The following is a 17,540-nucleotide window of genomic DNA, read 5'->3' on the forward strand; positions in this document are numbered from 1 at the left end:
GAAAAAAAGAGTGTGAGGAGGGGAACACTGAAGAGGATGAAAGGCTGAAACCTTGACCAGAAATTTAAGTTAAAAAATCAATAATGGATAACATTTCACTAAATACTTTGACAATAACACATGATATTAATATTTCCTCCTTTCAAATGATTTGTGGAAAGGGAAGCTATAGTCTAAGTGTCATAAGACGAATCCTATACTGTAAATACAGTTCATTAAGAGAACTGAACACTTTAGGATTCTGTTAGATTAGTCTTTGTTTTCCTGCAGTTATTAAACACCAGATCATCCCCTGTAGATCCCTTAATTATGCACTCATGCCTGGACAAGTTTGTTCAAACCTCTGAGAGATTTACGGCCTAGGATGCCCTAACACTCTCTCTTTGCTTTGGCATCTGGTTACTGATAATCACTTGTTTTCTTGTTATTTTTTATTTTTTAATTAGTTTCAGCACAGTGTGTACATCCTGTATAAATGCAAGATACGAAACTGAATAAAAATTCAGCAGAAGGATAAGAAAGATAACATATGATTCATTCATCCATGCAGCCCTAGACATTGTCAGTATTTCTAAAACCAAAAGGCTTTAAAAAGAAGGGCACCCATTCTTTAAAGTATATACAGCTATATATATGTTAAGAATTTTCTTAGCTGCAGTCAAGCCAGAAAAGAAGGACCTTGTTTTGCTATCTTGACAGATTAAGAGTGAGTCATCATTAAACAGCACATTGCTTGGTAGACGTGGTATGTGAATCCAAATAGCGTCTGATAATGAGTTGATCACTTGACAACCAAACGGCATGAGTCCACAAAGCATGTGGAAATATGTGCCAGTGAAATGTTTGGAACGGGTCCGTTTCTGAGGCTAGAGAAGTGATGAAGGGTTGAGTCATTATCCCAGGACTTAGTTAGTGTGAGATGACAGTGGTAAATACTGAGTCACCATGCTGCCCAAAGCAGGTTCAGGCAGGCCTATAAACCTTTAGGCCCTGCTCACACACACACACACACATAGGCGTGCTAAGTTATTCTGGCTGATTATGCCTCTACTCGGGTTGAGTTGGGCAGAGCTATGCTGAAATTGTGAAGCCACTGGACTCACTGAAATGGTAAACCTAGCAAGACGACGTCTTTAAATACAAATGCTCTCGCCCATATGACTGTAAAACATAAAGCCCACAAACAAGAAGTTATGTATACTTACATGAAAATGCGTGCTAAAAACATATATACATATAATACATAAGAATGTAGATAAGATCCTCACAGCATGAAATGACAACATCAGGCCTGTATCATCACAAATATAGCTGGATCTAAATCGAGGTGCCTCTATATTCAAAGTAGGATGTCCCTAAAATATATACCGTCGGAACAGAAATCTAAAATATCCAGCCAACGGATATCCGTCAAGTAGTAAGCCAAGTACATACATCATACTGAATGGCAGTCATGTTTAGAAAAGACCACAATACCAATCACAGTGAGTAGCCCAGACAACCACAGCCAACATCACCATAATGATCTGAGCAAGCCTATAACATCCGGCACCATCATAATGATGTGATCAGTTCCATAGAGTGGAAGGATGTGATGTGCGATCGCAATCACTGTAAACAGTGTATGAGAGTGACGCTGCAGTGTGCAGTCTGGTAGCAGGATGATGTGCTTTTGTGTTGAGACAAGCTGGAATAATGCCAAACACAGTGCATCGGGGTTTGTTTTGGTTGAACAAAGGTGAACCCTGCAGGTTCGCCAGAGATGGCTGCAGCAAAGCACGACAAGCCTGCATGAATTCGTCTGTTGGTCAGTCCTCAGTGGAAGTGAATAGGAAATGTAGGGTGGGAGTGTAATGTGACTGTAGTTTTAGGGAGATGTCAATCAAGTGCAGTCTGCACGTGCGCACACAGTAATGAAAATCAGGCAAATTAGTTCAAATGACCTGTGTCATTTTACCAGAATTGGATCCCCTACATTTATGTGGAGTGCTGAGCTAAACACCCGACTCTGGGACGTTTTTGATGAGCTGGTCGCCTGTGAGTCACCAAACCTGCACTTGTGGCTGTATAACAAAAGAAATCACATGCATGCTTTTACATACGCAGGGCCTTCAATGATGAATCAGATGTAGCTGTAAGCAGTGACATTTAGAGAAGTATCACACAACTTTGTAGCTCTGCAGAGCTTTTTTTTCTAATTGTATTTGTTTTATGGCACATTTAATGAACAGCTCTTTTTGGCAAACTAGCTCTGATAAATCCCCTGCCTCCCGCCCACCCAGCACCATACAGCAGACAGACAAGGTTAGCGACTAGCTGGTGAACGTAGTGAAAAATTTAGCGGCTAAAGAGCCAGAAACTTTTCTCAGGAGTTGGTGGAGACCAAACTGGAAGAAGAGCGGATAATTGTTTTGCATTCATCAGGTGACCAAAAGCACATGAATGCCAGTGTTGTTTTCTGTCTGCTGTTTGTAAAAAACTGTCGTTCGCTAACACCGTGGCCATAACAACCTTATACTAAATCTGTCAGGGCTGTGTGTTTTTCGGCTTGTTATGCGCTTCTTCTGCCCTCAAGTGGCCAAAAAAATCAATTAATACAGCTCTTACAACTACACTCCACTGATTATCGACCCTGCTGCGAGGTTGTTTTTTATGCTCTGAGGCCTCTACACACCAGCATTTCCATTCACTTTGTGATCAGACTAAGTTGTGTTGGGAAATATATGTCGACATGCAGTTACTGGTCATCCACTGCAAAGAAAAACAACAGAGGGAGAGATTTTCTGTGTTGTTTTTGGGATTAATATGGAGCTGACTTCTTCTGACTTGTTGAGCACACACACACACACACACACACACACACACACACACACACTGAGCTAATCTTTGTCTAATGGATATACCAAGGTTAGGTCGTGTTTGTGCCCACTCATCTGCTTGTTAAATCTCAGTTTATGACACACTTTGCATTTAAACAGTTTATGATAATTAGGCATCTTGCTGCAAACAGCCAATCTGGACTGACTTGCATTATTGCCATTTTGAACTCAGTTTGTTATAAAGTAAAAGCATGCTCAGTCAAGCTTTTTCCCATATTTTCTTTTACTTAGTATTCCCTGTTTTTATTCATGTCTGAATGCATGGTGGGAGGCATGTTAATAAGCTGAAGCAGTCTGATCAAGTTCATATGTTTATGATTTTTGTTTTTCTGAATTTCTGTGTGTTCATTATAATGTATGTAGGTGATTGTCCATGATGCACCATCATTTCATCAGCATCTTAAATCAAGATTCAGCTTTTAAATGGCTTCGTAATTACCTGCTACAGACAGCCTATATGAGGTGCATTGTCTCTCTCAGACAAATACAATATAAAAGATGGATTGAGAAAAAACACACACCCAACACCTGAAAAGGAGAAACAAAATCATGAAATGAGAAAAGGTGAGACAAGTCAAGTAGTAGCAGTCCTCTCTAATGTTGAGTACAAGGTGTTTTTGAAAACCTTCCATTCACTGAAGAAGTTCAAGGAGCTCAACCAGCTGAATGATGCTCAGATTGTACACCAGCTAGTTGCTAACCTTCAGATTTTGTGGGTCAGGTTCACTGGCTTCCATTGATTTGATTTGGAAAATTCTGAATACGTTTAGAAAGCAGCCTTTTACTTAAAAATATTTTTGTGGAATTCTGTAAAATACTGTGCTCTGCAGAGGTCTTTTCTCATATCTCTTCGACTAAACACCCTGATATGCATTAATTGCTAGTACAGGGTAATGTACTGCCATGTTTAATATGAACTGAATCTACTTCCTAATGCAGCACAGACTAGGGAAACTACACTTCCTAGAGAAGCATCTGATAGAATGTGAGGTTGGCCCACAAATTTTAGCCCTCTGTTAGAGAGCTGAAGCACTGATGTGACATCCACACGAACCGCGTTGCACTAGAGTGCAACAGTCTGTAGTCTTGAACATTTAGCTAAGTGCTAATGCTTGCATGGCAACACATTTCACATATCAAGTAGTAGTTGATATTTCAGTCTGGAGCACAGATACCACAGCCATGGTCATCAGTCCCATGTCTCAGGAACGCCTTGAGGGAAGCTGTTCAAACGTTCACTTGGACTGAAGGATAGCTGATTGGTGGTGTAAGGTCAAAGGTTACTGTGACCTCAGCTGGTGCTTTGGCTGGTTGGCAGAGGCGTACAACCACAAGGTGGTAGTTCCAGTTTTAAAATGCACCAACCCTGTAGAAAGGAATAGAGTGAACTGCACAGGACACTGTTGCATCAGGTTAAACTGTAAGGTTGGATTTGTGGTAATTTTGCATCATTATAAATGTCATGTGACTTTAAATTATGTTCCCCTATTTCTGAACAGATGCAGAAAGTTCTGGCTAACTTTTCTAGCTTCCAATTAGTGTTGTAGTGACTAGTGACTTTGCTGAAAAGTTAATTTTTAAGCAGAAAACCTATACAATTATACATAATATTGCTTCACTGCACATTCAAAAAAATGTATTTTGTCTCTTCTCTAGGAACGTGTGGTGGTGGAGAGCTCTGACTGGCTAGCAGTGGTTCCCTATTGGGCAACGTGGCCCTACCAGACGCTGTTGTTGCCACGACGACACATCCTCAGAATCAATGACCTGACAACAGAGGAGAGGGAGGGTGAGTGTGTGTGCCAAGAGACTGACAGAGTGAGTGACTGAGAGAGTAATAAGGCAATTAAGACAAGTTTAAGGTGACTCAGCAGCACAGTGGGGAGCCTACAGGTTTGATTCCCAGCCGAGGTGCCTCCGATCTGTGTGTCTGTGTCTGCTTAGGTGTGTGTGTGTGTGTGTTTGTGTGTGTTTCATCTTCCATGATCATTCACAGCACATTCGAGCTCCCGGGAGAGAAAACTTTTCATTTCAGACCCTCCATGAACTTTCACTTCACCTTAATGGTATTTAGTTGATCCCACATCAGTTTCATAACACTGTTGAAATTAAAAATGAATTACATCTAAAACCAACCAAATGAATCCAAACATGAATATGACTCATTCCTACTTAATATTATCTTCAAATATTGTAACAACCCTGATTCCAAAAGTTGTCTGCTTATGGATGGATAATCTGCTTATTCTGAATTTGACGCAGCAACATGTTTCAAACGAGTTGGGACAGGAGCAACAAAAGACTGGGAAAGCTGTGGAACGCTCCAAAAACACCTGTTTGGATCATTCCACAGGGAAACAGGTTGATTGGTAACAGGTGATAGTATCATGATTGGGTATGAAAGGAGCATCCTGGAAAGGCTCAGTCGTTCACAGGCGAGCATGGAGTGAGGTTCAGCACATGATTGTATAAAGGAGATTACTACATGAACTCAGGAACACTTAAATCTGTTGTTAAACAGTTCATTTGCAATTGATTGCATTCTGTTTTTAAATTACATTTCACACCGCAGCAGAGCAACTTTTTGGAATCAGGGTTGTAATTAAAGGTGGTATATTTAAGTTTATGGTGGCTGCTTGTATGTTCTTCCTGTTCACTCTCCCAACATTATATAGTTTATGAGATAATAAAATGCATGGGTGATAGTTGAATGAATTGGTTCTTTGCAGTCGTTCACTTCCCTTTCTTCCTAACATTATGGTGTTTAAATGACTACAGCAGATGTTGTTGTTGTTGTTCTCGGAGAATGAATTCTCTTTAGAACGAGGTGATCTGGTGAGATTACCTACCACTCCCTCTCAAGGACAAACACTGCTGCATCTTTAAATTAACTAAGGGCTCATTTGGAAGACCTCTGCTGAGAGTCGAAAGTCTGTTTAGCTGATTGAGCTCTTGTGTAATGAAGATGTGAAGCCTACGGCACATAGATAAGAGGGATCAGTGGGATAGGTGTCTTCTGAGACACAGCCCATTACCACGGTTTCACACTGAACAAGAGACGAATCAGCACGGAATAACAAATCAAAATCCTCCTGCAGTCGGCAGGATCAGTTTTTGCCTGCAGTTTGCCCGCAGCCATTAGAGCAACAGATAGGTTTGTTGGCGTCTGATGGAGGGATGTTGCTGATTTTTATGTGATCAATTATAACAATGAGGAATTAGATCAATGAAGAGTGTATTAGCTGATTATGGGTAAAGTTAGCTCCACAGCATTTGTGTATCACTGGGACATAAGTTCTCGGAGTATTTTCAGATGGTTTTCGCACAACAGAAGCCTACATGTAAACAATTTTTATAAGAAACAGACGAAGTGGATATTCTCATATTCTTAAATAAAATATTTCATTATTGTTAGTGTTTTATTTTGTTGTCTCCAATGTGTCTCCACAGTGTATGTGTTATGTGTCCAGATTCAGGTTTCTGTTGGACATTATTTTAATTGTCCTGCTTGTTATGCTCTGCAAATAGAAAAAAACACCATTAATTATATATTTTCTAAGCTTTTAATGATTCATTGATTACTAATTGTGATTAAAGATCATGGAAGTCGCTTGTCTGTAATGTGGTTTGTATGTAGGAGAGAAACTTGTTTGTGTGTGTGTGTGTTGATATATTTTCGGTCTCTGGTCTGCCTGACTCCTTCCTGGTGTGGCCTTGCATTGCTTTTATATTTAATGTCCCCTCGAAAATAATAAAAGTTTCATCATCTTTTCAATTTACAGCATGTCTAGTTTCGCATTTCTTCTCATTTTTCAGTTATTTTATATATATATATATATTTTTTTTAAAGATTTTACTCTTACGTGCCCTCGCTCAACTCCCCTTCCTAACGTCATTCATTGTTAACGATTCTCGCTAGCGAATGCCTTCTTTTTCCCTATTGCCCACCTCCCAGCTGTTTCTCACCGCATCTCCGTCTCTTCTGTCTGTCTGTTTATCAGGTCTGGCTGACATTATGAAGCGCCTGCTGACCAAGTATGACAATCTGTTTGAAATCTCTTTCCCCTACTCCATGGGCTGGCACGGTAAGACAAAAAGCGGGAGAGTGGGAGCGTTAAAAAGAAAATGTTTTGGTATAAATGTGATGACCTGTTTAAAGTCTCTTTTATAGCGTGGCAGGAGGAGAGAGGGACAGATGGTTGGAAAGGTTCAAGATAAATAACTAAATCCATGAAAATCTCTGGATGGATCAGTGGATTATAACACAAATACTGCTACAAACTGGAGGCTGTTCACGAATCAGGCCAGATACAAACTAATTCATGCAGTCAGTTTGATATGTGACTGATGGCAGTGTGCTCATCTGTGTCATTATCTGCAAAAGCCAGTCATGAAATATGTGTGGAGTGTTCTCCCAGTCAGGATTTTTAAAGGACTTCTAGTGTTGTACCAAATTAAACTGCAATGACAAGCGATAAAGAGGGAAAAGATGCATTAAAATGCTTTGCTTTGCCTTCACACCCTTCTCGGATCCCTCCTCAGTCCTGCCTTTCTCTCTTTTTACACTTTCCTTTCTTTATTCTGTGTTGTGCTGTTAACGTGAGATCATTTTCCACAAAAGGGGTTCTCTAGACACATCCACCATCTCCTTCTTTGCAATATTAGAGGCTGCAAATCAGCCAGTCCACTCCAGTCGTTTTCTCTTAAATGTGATTTTGCATTAGCTAATGTCATGCACGAACATGGCGTTAATATCAAATATAAATATTAATTAGATTGTCCAGTGTGATGGGAAAGATGTATAAGTGTAGTTGCAGCGCGCCTTTCCCTCAGGTTAGATAACTCTTGTTACATTTCAGTCATTTCTGCTGTAATAAAAATCTCTAAGTGACAAATGAGAAACTGTTATTACCACTTCACACTCAAGACACATCAGCATATGTAAAGTTCCTCTCCAGGCATTGATTAAAACCCCTAAAATCTCATCTCTGTTCATCAAAATTACATATCTTGTATTTTTTATTTAGGCTTTTTCCATCGAAAAAAATTCCCCTCATGCCTTACATTGGCTTAGATGTAATTCATCACCTTTGTCTTCATGTCGTACGCACAGAGCTACGCACTCCCTGCCTCTATCTCCACCCGCCTGCAGCTTCCACTCTGCTCATCAAACACACAAACCTTATCAGCAGCTTAGCTATCTTACAAGCTGAGTAACAGTAGGCTTGGGTTTGGATACAGTCAACGGATAAAAGATTCGAAAAATAACCTTTCTAGTTTTGTGAAACTATTTAGTATAATGAAACTTAGCTTGCAAAATAGCAAGTTGATTGGATGTTTTTCTTAAGTATGTTATGTGTGAAACCCTGGCTGTCTGAATCTGGTTTCTGAGGTCATCGGTCCGCAGTTCCAAGGTGAAAATGGTCAGGCATGGCGTTGACTGCTGCGCTGCTGCGTTAAAGAAGCATGGGGAGACAGAAAAACTGTTTTGTCTGGTTTGTTGGACAGCATGGTGGCAGGGCATCCCATGCTCAAAACAGCATTTCGGGTTTGGCCACTTGAGGCAGTGTAACAAGCTGTAAACACATCGTTTGCATATTATCATCACTTTATAAAGCTGTTATGGTTAACAAGTTATTATTTGCATATAATGGCTTTTTTAAACATTGAGCATATACACAGCCACGCTAGCATTCATTTTGAGTTGTGTCACTTTCCACCTGGTTAACATTAAGCCGATATTTGCAGTCCTTTTGGCTCTATTTTGGCCTCTACCAACTCCTGAGAGAAATATCTGCCTCTGCTAAATGCTAAATCTTCAGTACCTTATTTCTGCCTCTCTGTGTGTTGCGTGTTTGACGCCGTTTTTAGAGCCGTTTTTGCTAAAGAACAGCCCTTCTGCTGCTGGGTGCTGATGAGAGTGTTGAGTGATAGAAAATGAGCCAAAGATTATAACGACGAGATGAATGATGCTAAAATGCTACGTAGAGCTGAGGGGAATTGAGTCGGGTGATGATTCTCTGTGGATTCGTCACCATGAGCGACATTTTTCACATTAGTCATTCGATCTGTTCTTAATATGAAAATATTGATTGGAGTCTTTTGCTGGATGTTTTACACTCGAAGGAAAAGTCTCCCACCTTTACAGTATATGAGCTACATTTATTTATCTCCCCTGCCTGTCCTTCCAGGTGCTGTTTGTTTGTTTTTCCTTCTTAGAGATGACTCACAAGTTCATATCCTCAGAGAAATATTGAATAATCATTTCAGAATGCGAGAATGTTTTTGCTTTGGTTGGCTGAACTTTGCTCTGGGCCTGGTGCTGAGAGAAGTTGTAATCCTGCGTTTGAGCAGCGTCAGATATGTGCATTATACAAATCTCTGCCTTTATGTCGATTCGAATAATTAAAGTCAGGAATCATGACAGTGTTTGTGTTTTTGACAGATATTTTTGTCCATTCTAATCAATCCTAAACACACATCATTCAGTTCAGTGTGTTTTTGTCTTTTCAATGTGAAGACTCCAACAAGTGATCAATCATCTTTCATCTTCTAAAAAGAGCACAACGTCACCTGCACGCTTTCAGTGCTTTCAAGGCATAATAGCTTGGACAAATGTTATAGAGCCTATAGTGGGATTCTCAATTCATAGGGAATTGTATGGTGAGTTCCTTGTCAACATTTGTTTTTTGAATCCACAGACCGTTTTTAATATTCTCTTCTTAAAGAGCATCACTTCAGTGAACATAAGTTACTGAAGGGTTGATTGAAATTGAGATCAGAATGATTTAAGCACTGCAAGTGAAGCCTTTTTAACGCTATCTACACGACACTCTGTTATGTACAAGTTGCTGTTTTCAGTGTTTGTTGCAGTTTGTCATCCTGAACAGCTTAATTTATCTTTCAGCAGTGTGTGACTGGAGCCTACACCCATTCCCCCGTAGTTCCTGTTATTTTTTTACACCACAGCAGAACACCACAGTCACAGGAGACGAAAGAGCCTGTAACAAGCGGGCAAGAGAATAAGCAAGCAAGCACGCAAAAAATGCTGGGAAATGTTACCTTTGTAATGGGGGCCGAATTACCTTTTCATGCGGAGTGACAATGTGTATTCTGCATCACAGCAGTCAAGACGTGGGTATGAATCTTCTTGCAGCTATGGCCAGGCGAGTGTATAATTGGCTTGGTGTGACAAAGCAGCTTGCACAAACACACAAAGGACTGTAAGCTCTGTCCAGAAAGGTGAGGAATCACCGTCGAGACAGCTGCAGCTCAGCTCAGGTGCCGTCTGATATTTATCTGAACCGAGACAGCGAGGGAAATGGCGGCGGTGAGCGATGTCAGAGAAGCGCCTTGCAGCGAGTTCAAACTGAAACAAAGGTTAGCGGAGCGCAGTGATGCGATGAGTGATGTGTGACAGAGAGGAGAGCAGTGTCATCACGGCTGAGCGGACAGAGTCGTTCTTGTGTAAGCTTAAGGTTGCAGGTTCAATCCCTGCAGCGGTTGTGTCCAGCTGGGTTGTTTCAGTGAGAGGGAGCCTCACTGCTCACTGACTGGCTAATAGAACGTATTCAGAAAGATGTACAGTCTACCACATTGGCTCTGACTGTAATATCTCAACAACTGATGGTTCCCTGATGTTGACGACGGTGACCCCCTGAGTTAATGACCAAATACCTGCAAGATGAATAACCGAGGGGACATTTGAAATGAAAGTAAGTTTGCTGATGCTGTCCTGCTGACCTGCAGTTCATTCAGCTTCAACTTGGATCATTTTTTTATGAATTGCTTCCTCTGTTATTGTTAACGACTGACACAAATTGTGGTGGTGAACACAGTAAACACTACGCTTTATAAAACATCATGTTTATGCATTGTCGTTGTCAGTATGTTAGCTCTAAGCACAGCTGTCCCTATGCACATCCTGACAGAGTCACTAACATGGCCGCAGACTCTCAGGCTTTTTTGATTAGTTTTGAATGAAATCAAAGAAATTATACCGTTAAGGTTAATCGTGCCTGTCTGCAGTATTTCAACACAGACCTGCGATCACCGCCTGCGAAAAAAAAAATCAGATTACCAAGAGCGACCTACTCAGTAGTTTTCATCAGGCGGTTTACCTCTTTCTCCCCAAGTCCTGAGCTTTTTTCCTTCAGTTGTTTTTTTTTTTTTTTTTTACTTTGTTTCCATAGTCGTGAAGCAACTTATCAAATTTAAGATGTTGAGGAGACCATTTTTAAGCCCTGATCATATGCTCTCAGATCCAGTTCAGAGAATGAAACACTGCAGTTTAACACCTGCAGTCTAGTTTTTCCTTCCTTTTGTTGTTTTTTTTCCAAAGTAAGGCAGCCCACATGAAAGATGGCTTATAAAAAGAGAGATATGATACACTCAGTGTGGAGTGTGGAGAAAAGGACAGAGGGCAGGAGAGGGCACCGTCATCGACTCGCTCTCTTCTTTTTATTTTATCTGATATAAAATCTTTGAAGTAAAATCTCAGTCTAAAGGTTGCCCGTGGTGAAGGCTTGTGTTAAGTTTCGACTTTAATCTCATAGTCTGTTTCATTTCTGAGATAGTGACTAAAACTCATAGGTCATGTTGCAGCAATGTGTTGAAGGTTACTGGCAGATAGTTAGTCGGTTCATCATATTTTCTGTGGCAAACAGATCGGCATATGCCTTGTGGGGAAAAAGGTAAATACATTTAGAAGAATTTCAAGTGAGAATTAGCTTGAAATGACTGACATTACAATAAAATTAGGCTTTTATGGTTTCCCCATTGAAACATACAATACCAGGGGCGCCCCATTTACCTGGATACTCATTTGTAATGGTAGTTACAACGCTAGCTTTAGCTCAGCTAACTAATTAGCATAGCAAACACTAATGAAACCCGACTTCCAACACTACAAGGTCCACACAATTGTTCATAGACACAAGGACCACCTTCGAAGATAGTCGACTACATCATACACCATAAAGCTGAAAGATAACAGTTAACTGGCCTCTTCTAAACAGCTAACACACTAGCAGGGTGACAAAATTTGATAGCCTTTTTAAGGAACACTTGGCTAAACGTCGCTTAGCTCGTACTGTAAGCTAGCTAGCTACTTTCTTTTAATTTCAGGACAAAACTCTCTGTGCATTTTTCCTTTCACGATTATCACAATAATGGCAGCTTCATTCTTCACATAGCTTAAATTAACATGAGCAATGTAACAACTAATGTAATGTTAGCCACTAGGCACTGAGAGATTTAGCAACGTGTTTGGCAAAAATGTCGAAATCAGATAAAATACTATTGATAGGCTGACTGGATCCAGAATCACAGTGAACGGGGCGCTCACCTGGTGGACTGCGTATCATGGGTCACCTGGTTCGATTCCAGCCCGGACCCTTCGCTTCATGTCATCGCCTCTCTGTCCCCTGCCTTTCCTGTCTCTCTCCACTGTCACCATCTAAATAAAGCAGAAAAGCCTATGAAATAATCTTAAATAAACATACAATACCTGAAAATGGGGTAAAATTGCCCACATGCCATTTTCACACCACCTTGTTTTCTGTTTTCAGACTACTCCTACCTGTCTAATTAGCACAGTTTGGTTTATTAGCACAGTTTGGTTTATGAGGACCCTCCTGTTTCTCACTATTCAAAACATGAAAAGAGTGAGAAGAAAGTGTCAAGAGAGTGAGAGGTGCTGGGCAGATATAAAGAAGCCAGAGAGCCAGAAAAACAGAGGGAAAGTTCGAGGGAGAGGTGAAGCTGCAAAGTTAATGTCCACTGTGGTATCGAGTTGCAGAGAGGTTTTTTTTTTTTTTCTTGTAACATGTTTCTCATCTTAATTGACTGCCTTCCTGGTGTTTTGCATTGCTCTTCAAGAAGCTGACAGAATACTTCCAACTGTTTTTTTAATTGGTATAAGAACTTTCAACTCCCAAAATTATGGTGTTATTTTAACTTCATCAATGGGGATTAAGGGAAAAGAGACTGCTGAGATTATAATAGATGTGCTGTAGTGCGCTAACACACAGTTTGTCTGACATGTACACAAACACAGACACACTGCACACACACACACTGACCACCTCATTCTGGAAACACACACACACACACACACACACACACACACACAGAACTGGCCCACATAATGAGTTGTGTTATCTCCCCATCTGTGTTTGTGCTTTATTTTAGCTCATTTGGAAGCCGCCAGCTTTTATTCAGGGCTAGGCTTATTAGTGGCAGTGTGGAGATAGAAGTGGTTGGATGGTGTTTGGGTCACCTGGGAAATTATGGATAAGATAAAGCTACCTGCTTATTCCTTCAGGAGCAAAACACAACCCATTACAGACTGTATTAACTGGGTAGATGACGGACCAGGACACAGACACAGACAGAGGCACGGGTGAAAGAAAGTTATTCGCACTGAAGCATGAATTATAGTGCATATCACTGAAACATACTGGGGATATGGAGGTAGTAGAAAATATGTCCAGCGAACAGTCTTATGATGTCTCTCTACATGACACTGATACGATCGGTGCTCCCCCAGCCTAAAATGTCTTGCTTCTTTTGCCTCTTCTGTTAAAACCTCCACAAGAAATCTAACAGCCACTATGGACCAGGCTCTGGACCAACACGTCAAGCCTCTGACTCGTTCCTGCTCTTTTCAGCTGAGAGGAATTACAAAACTCAGGCCACTGGTGTCTCAAGGGGGGGATGGAAATGATGATTCAAGCTTTTATCTCTGTCCCATCTCGACTATTCTTTCTCCCTTTAAACCGCCTCAGCAAGACATCCCTGCATCGTTTACAAGTGGTCCAAAATGCTGCTGCAGAGCTTTCGACCGTGCCCTTCAAAAAGCTCTCACGGCACCGCTTTTGACTTCTCTTCACCGGCTCCCTGTCGAATTGAGAATGGAATCTGATGTTCTTGTGATCACTTATAGAGCCCTAAATGGTCAGGCACCTGCAGGTCCCTAAGGTCCTCTGATTCCAGTTTGTGGGTTGTTCCTCGCTTCAGGCTGAAAACTAAAGGAGACGGCGCTTCTGAGGTTGTGGCTCCTAAACTGCATCTATGATATGATGTTAAGGCAGCTCAGATCACACACAGGATGAGAGGTGTGGTTTAGGTTTGCTAAAAGGTTAACCCATCTGGATAATCTTTGCCAGTCAGCCACCAGCGTGAACAAAGCCTCTGACTGACTGGATGAGCAAAGCTGGTGCTGTGTCTCCATTCTAACGTCCTCCTCTCTTCATTCAGGAGCCCCGACTGGCCCCCACTTAAAGGAAGACAACTCTCACTGGCAGCTGCATGCTCACTACTACCCTCCTCTGCTGCGCTCAGCCACGGTCAAGAAGTTCATGGTGGGGTATGAGATGCTCGCCCAGGAGCAAAGGGACCTCACTCCAGAGCAGGTGAGTAATGTAACATGCACATGTGCATGTTCATACAGTACTGAGGATGCACGTTCTGCAATGTACAGCACATTTTGTAGATAAATACCAGCATGTACCAAATATTTTCACAGTATAATTCAGTGTACAGCTATATTTCATGCATCAAGTTGATGTTTTTATCTGGAGCTTATTGCAGTAAGGGAGAGGGTGGAGATTTAAGTCCTCATTTACATAGCAGCTCTAGAAAATAAACTTGTCACCTTTCTTCAAATGTTTGTGTTTTTAATTTCTTAAACTCCACTGATTTAAATTTGAGATGTGTTAGGGGTTTTGTTTGGGCTATCAAGGGACCATCAGACCTTTTTGTACTAATTATAATGCAAAACTAGGATTTCAGTGGATTCACTCTCGTGTCCCTGCATTTGACTTATAAACTACAAAAAAGCTTGGCACCGCTGTGGTCCTGTATTTTCAGGCTGCTGAGAAGTTAAGGAACCTACCCGAAGAGCACTATAAAACCAGAGAGAGCCAGGAAAAAGGAGGAGGAAAAGAGGGAGATGATGGAGGAAAGTAAAAGTCAAAGTGAAACGACCTGTGTGATGTTTGAAAGGGAGGTGAAAAATAAAGCTTTATTTAAACCACAGTATACTTTTGGAAATGTGCGGTTGGTGTATTGCTTTCGTTTTGTAAGTTCTGTAAAAATAACACTTAAAGTTCACGATATGTAACTGTAACACACTCCTCTGAAACGGCACAACATGTTTAAGTGCCTCTCTGAACATACAGCTTTAAGATATTCTTAATTGCACCGCATGCAATGTATGTTTACATATTAACAAATTTTTATGTCTCCGTGCTGGCAGCAGTCATGGCAGCAGGCATCATGTTTTTTGGGTTATCTCTCTGCCCACCTGTCTATCCCGTCCTCATGAATGCGATATCTCAGGAATGCCTGGAGGGAATTTCTTAAAATTTGGAATTGGAAGGATGAACTGATTAGAAGTCGGTGGTTAAGTGTCAAGGTCATCGTGACCTCACAAAACACGTTTCTGGCCATAATTTAAGACGTCTCAGAGGATAAAATGATGAAGTGATGACATTTTATATCCAAAAGGTCAAAGGTCAACTTTTTCTGGCCATTATTCAACACAATAACTGAGGAACAGAAGGGGAGATTGTGACCGTATTTCACATTTGGTCAGATGCTGCCGGGTTGAAGATGTGTATGAAGCATCCACGTTTTACAATCTGTAGCGTCTTTGCAGCAACATCCATATTCGAAGCCTTGTAGTGACCACAAGCACATTGGTTCTGCAGATTTTGAGCTTCAGGTCATTGTTGTTGCACCGTGTGATGAAGCTCTCCATCAGTCCTCGGTTCTCCTCTGGAAAAATAGCCTCTAAGTGAAGACTTAGACTCTTACTGGAATCATACATGTTTGTAAGATTGCACCCAAAAATAACACTTAATACTGTTTTGAATTAAGGTCTTCACTACACATATTATACGAGCCTGGACAGACATGGATGAAAACTGCAATTTGACTGGTTGGCAGTGGCAAACAACCACAAGGCGGTAATTCCAGTTCTGCACACGAGGCTGATACTGGGCTCCTTACTGCAATTATAAAATGGGCTTCTAACAAAATGTGTTATGGAACCCGTCCTCCGTGTTTTAGGGAGATAATGAGAGAACATTATTCTTTTCTTCTCGGCTGTCCCTTCTGCTGAATTCAAACAAACTTTGTTTGTTGTTTCAACAACAGAGCTTTTTTTTCTTCCAACAACACAATGAGTTATTTGTGATTCAAATGAATGCCTTTGCTTCTTGGAAATGTTTTTTTTCATGGACGGTAATTGCTGAATTAGTTTGACAGCTTTCAGCCTCAAAGGTGTGACAGAGTAATGCTTATTTTTATATAGAAAATAAATGCGTTAACAAATGCCGTGTCTCTTGTTTACGTTAACAGAGCCGATATTATCCTGCAGTAACATCAAGTTTACTTCATGCCAATTGGCAGCTGGAGCACAATTTCTGAACATGAATATCAACAGATTCAGAGTCTGAAATTCTTGTTGATAATAAGTTGTTAACAAATTGGAACAAGTCTAGAATCATATACTGAATATTAGAATGTTTGGGTTACTTTGGTGGTATGTGCACTACATTACTGCACTGACAAATGTGTTAATTACACTTAGAAAACTTTTGCACCACCATTGTCAGGTGCACTGTTGAATAAGATAAGATATAAAGTAATACCAATTATTAAATGAGGGAGCGATTTTGGACAAGGAATGGCTCTGAATAGTTCAGCACCACGGACAGAGATTGAGAGAGACCTGAGGTGATGCTTCAGCACCACGGACAGAGGCTATGTGCATGTTTAAGGCTGGGCTCACATTTATTTCAAGTGTCTCTAATAATAGGCACATGTTGATATGTGCATTGAAAAGACTATTAGTTGCTGTAATTGTTCTCTTTGTTCAGACTAGCCACAAAGAGATCCTTCCGAAAGTGATTTCGGTGTGAGTGATGTGGGACAAAATCCACAATCCTCGTTCTGTTTAAAATGGATTTTAATCTTTTGTCCCCACATTACTTACATCAACATTTCTTTACAATTGGATGTCTTTGTAGCCAGTATGAACACTCCCAATGCAGGTTTTTTTTCAGACTTGGGAAGCACTGACAAGGCTGTTGACCAGCTGCAGAGTTAGTTTACACTGGTGCCATGATGTGTTCAGTTCACATAGCTGACAGCTGGAAGACCACACAGGCTCAAGAGTGATGATGGATTCCGGTCCAGAAACAGAAGACCATGCTGCAGATTTATCAAGTACTAATACGGAACAATATGGATTTCACATGATATGATGACTTTACAGTCATTCCACATGGGTATCACCTCATTACTAAATACAATTAGAATCTTAATATCAGCTGCTCCTACAAGTACACAAGTATGTATGCAGGGGAATTAAAGGAATACTCTATTGTCACACTGGTAAAAAGCCTAAAGGATCACTGACAGACCTTGTCCTGGCATAATAATTTACTCACTGGAGAGGCGCTGGACAGAGATTCAGTGAGCTAGAGGATTCATGTGGATCAACGTCAAACGAACTGCGTTTACCACTACAGGTGAATGGCTAAAAGCAACGTGAATATGCACATGTGTTGATCAGGTTCATGTTCATTCCTGACATGTTAAATGAGGTGTGCTCTCACTTAGATAACAGCAGATGGTAGTGTTGCTTAAAAA

At 40.8% G+C, this 17,540-nt stretch overlaps 1 protein-coding gene across 1 annotated transcript in view; it reads left to right on the forward strand.

Moving 5' to 3' along the window:
* galt (galactose-1-phosphate uridylyltransferase) overlaps nt 1-16,171 on the forward strand; it is a 32,798-nt gene extending 16,627 nt beyond the window's left edge. Inside the window, exons 8-11 of the mRNA XM_041960519.1 lie at nt 4,536-4,668; nt 6,881-6,964; nt 14,139-14,293; nt 14,751-16,171. Coding sequence (XP_041816453.1) covers nt 4,536-4,668; nt 6,881-6,964; nt 14,139-14,293; nt 14,751-14,849 — 471 coding nt within the window. The 3' untranslated portion in view covers nt 14,850-16,171. The remainder of the gene's footprint in view (nt 1-4,535; nt 4,669-6,880; nt 6,965-14,138; nt 14,294-14,750) is intronic.
* Nucleotides 16,172-17,540: the final 1,369 nt, after the last annotated feature.

Source organism: Chelmon rostratus, chromosome 19 (genome assembly GCF_017976325.1).
Source record: "Chelmon rostratus isolate fCheRos1 chromosome 19, fCheRos1.pri, whole genome shotgun sequence".
Taxonomy (NCBI): domain Eukaryota; kingdom Metazoa; phylum Chordata; class Actinopteri; order Chaetodontiformes; family Chaetodontidae; genus Chelmon; species Chelmon rostratus.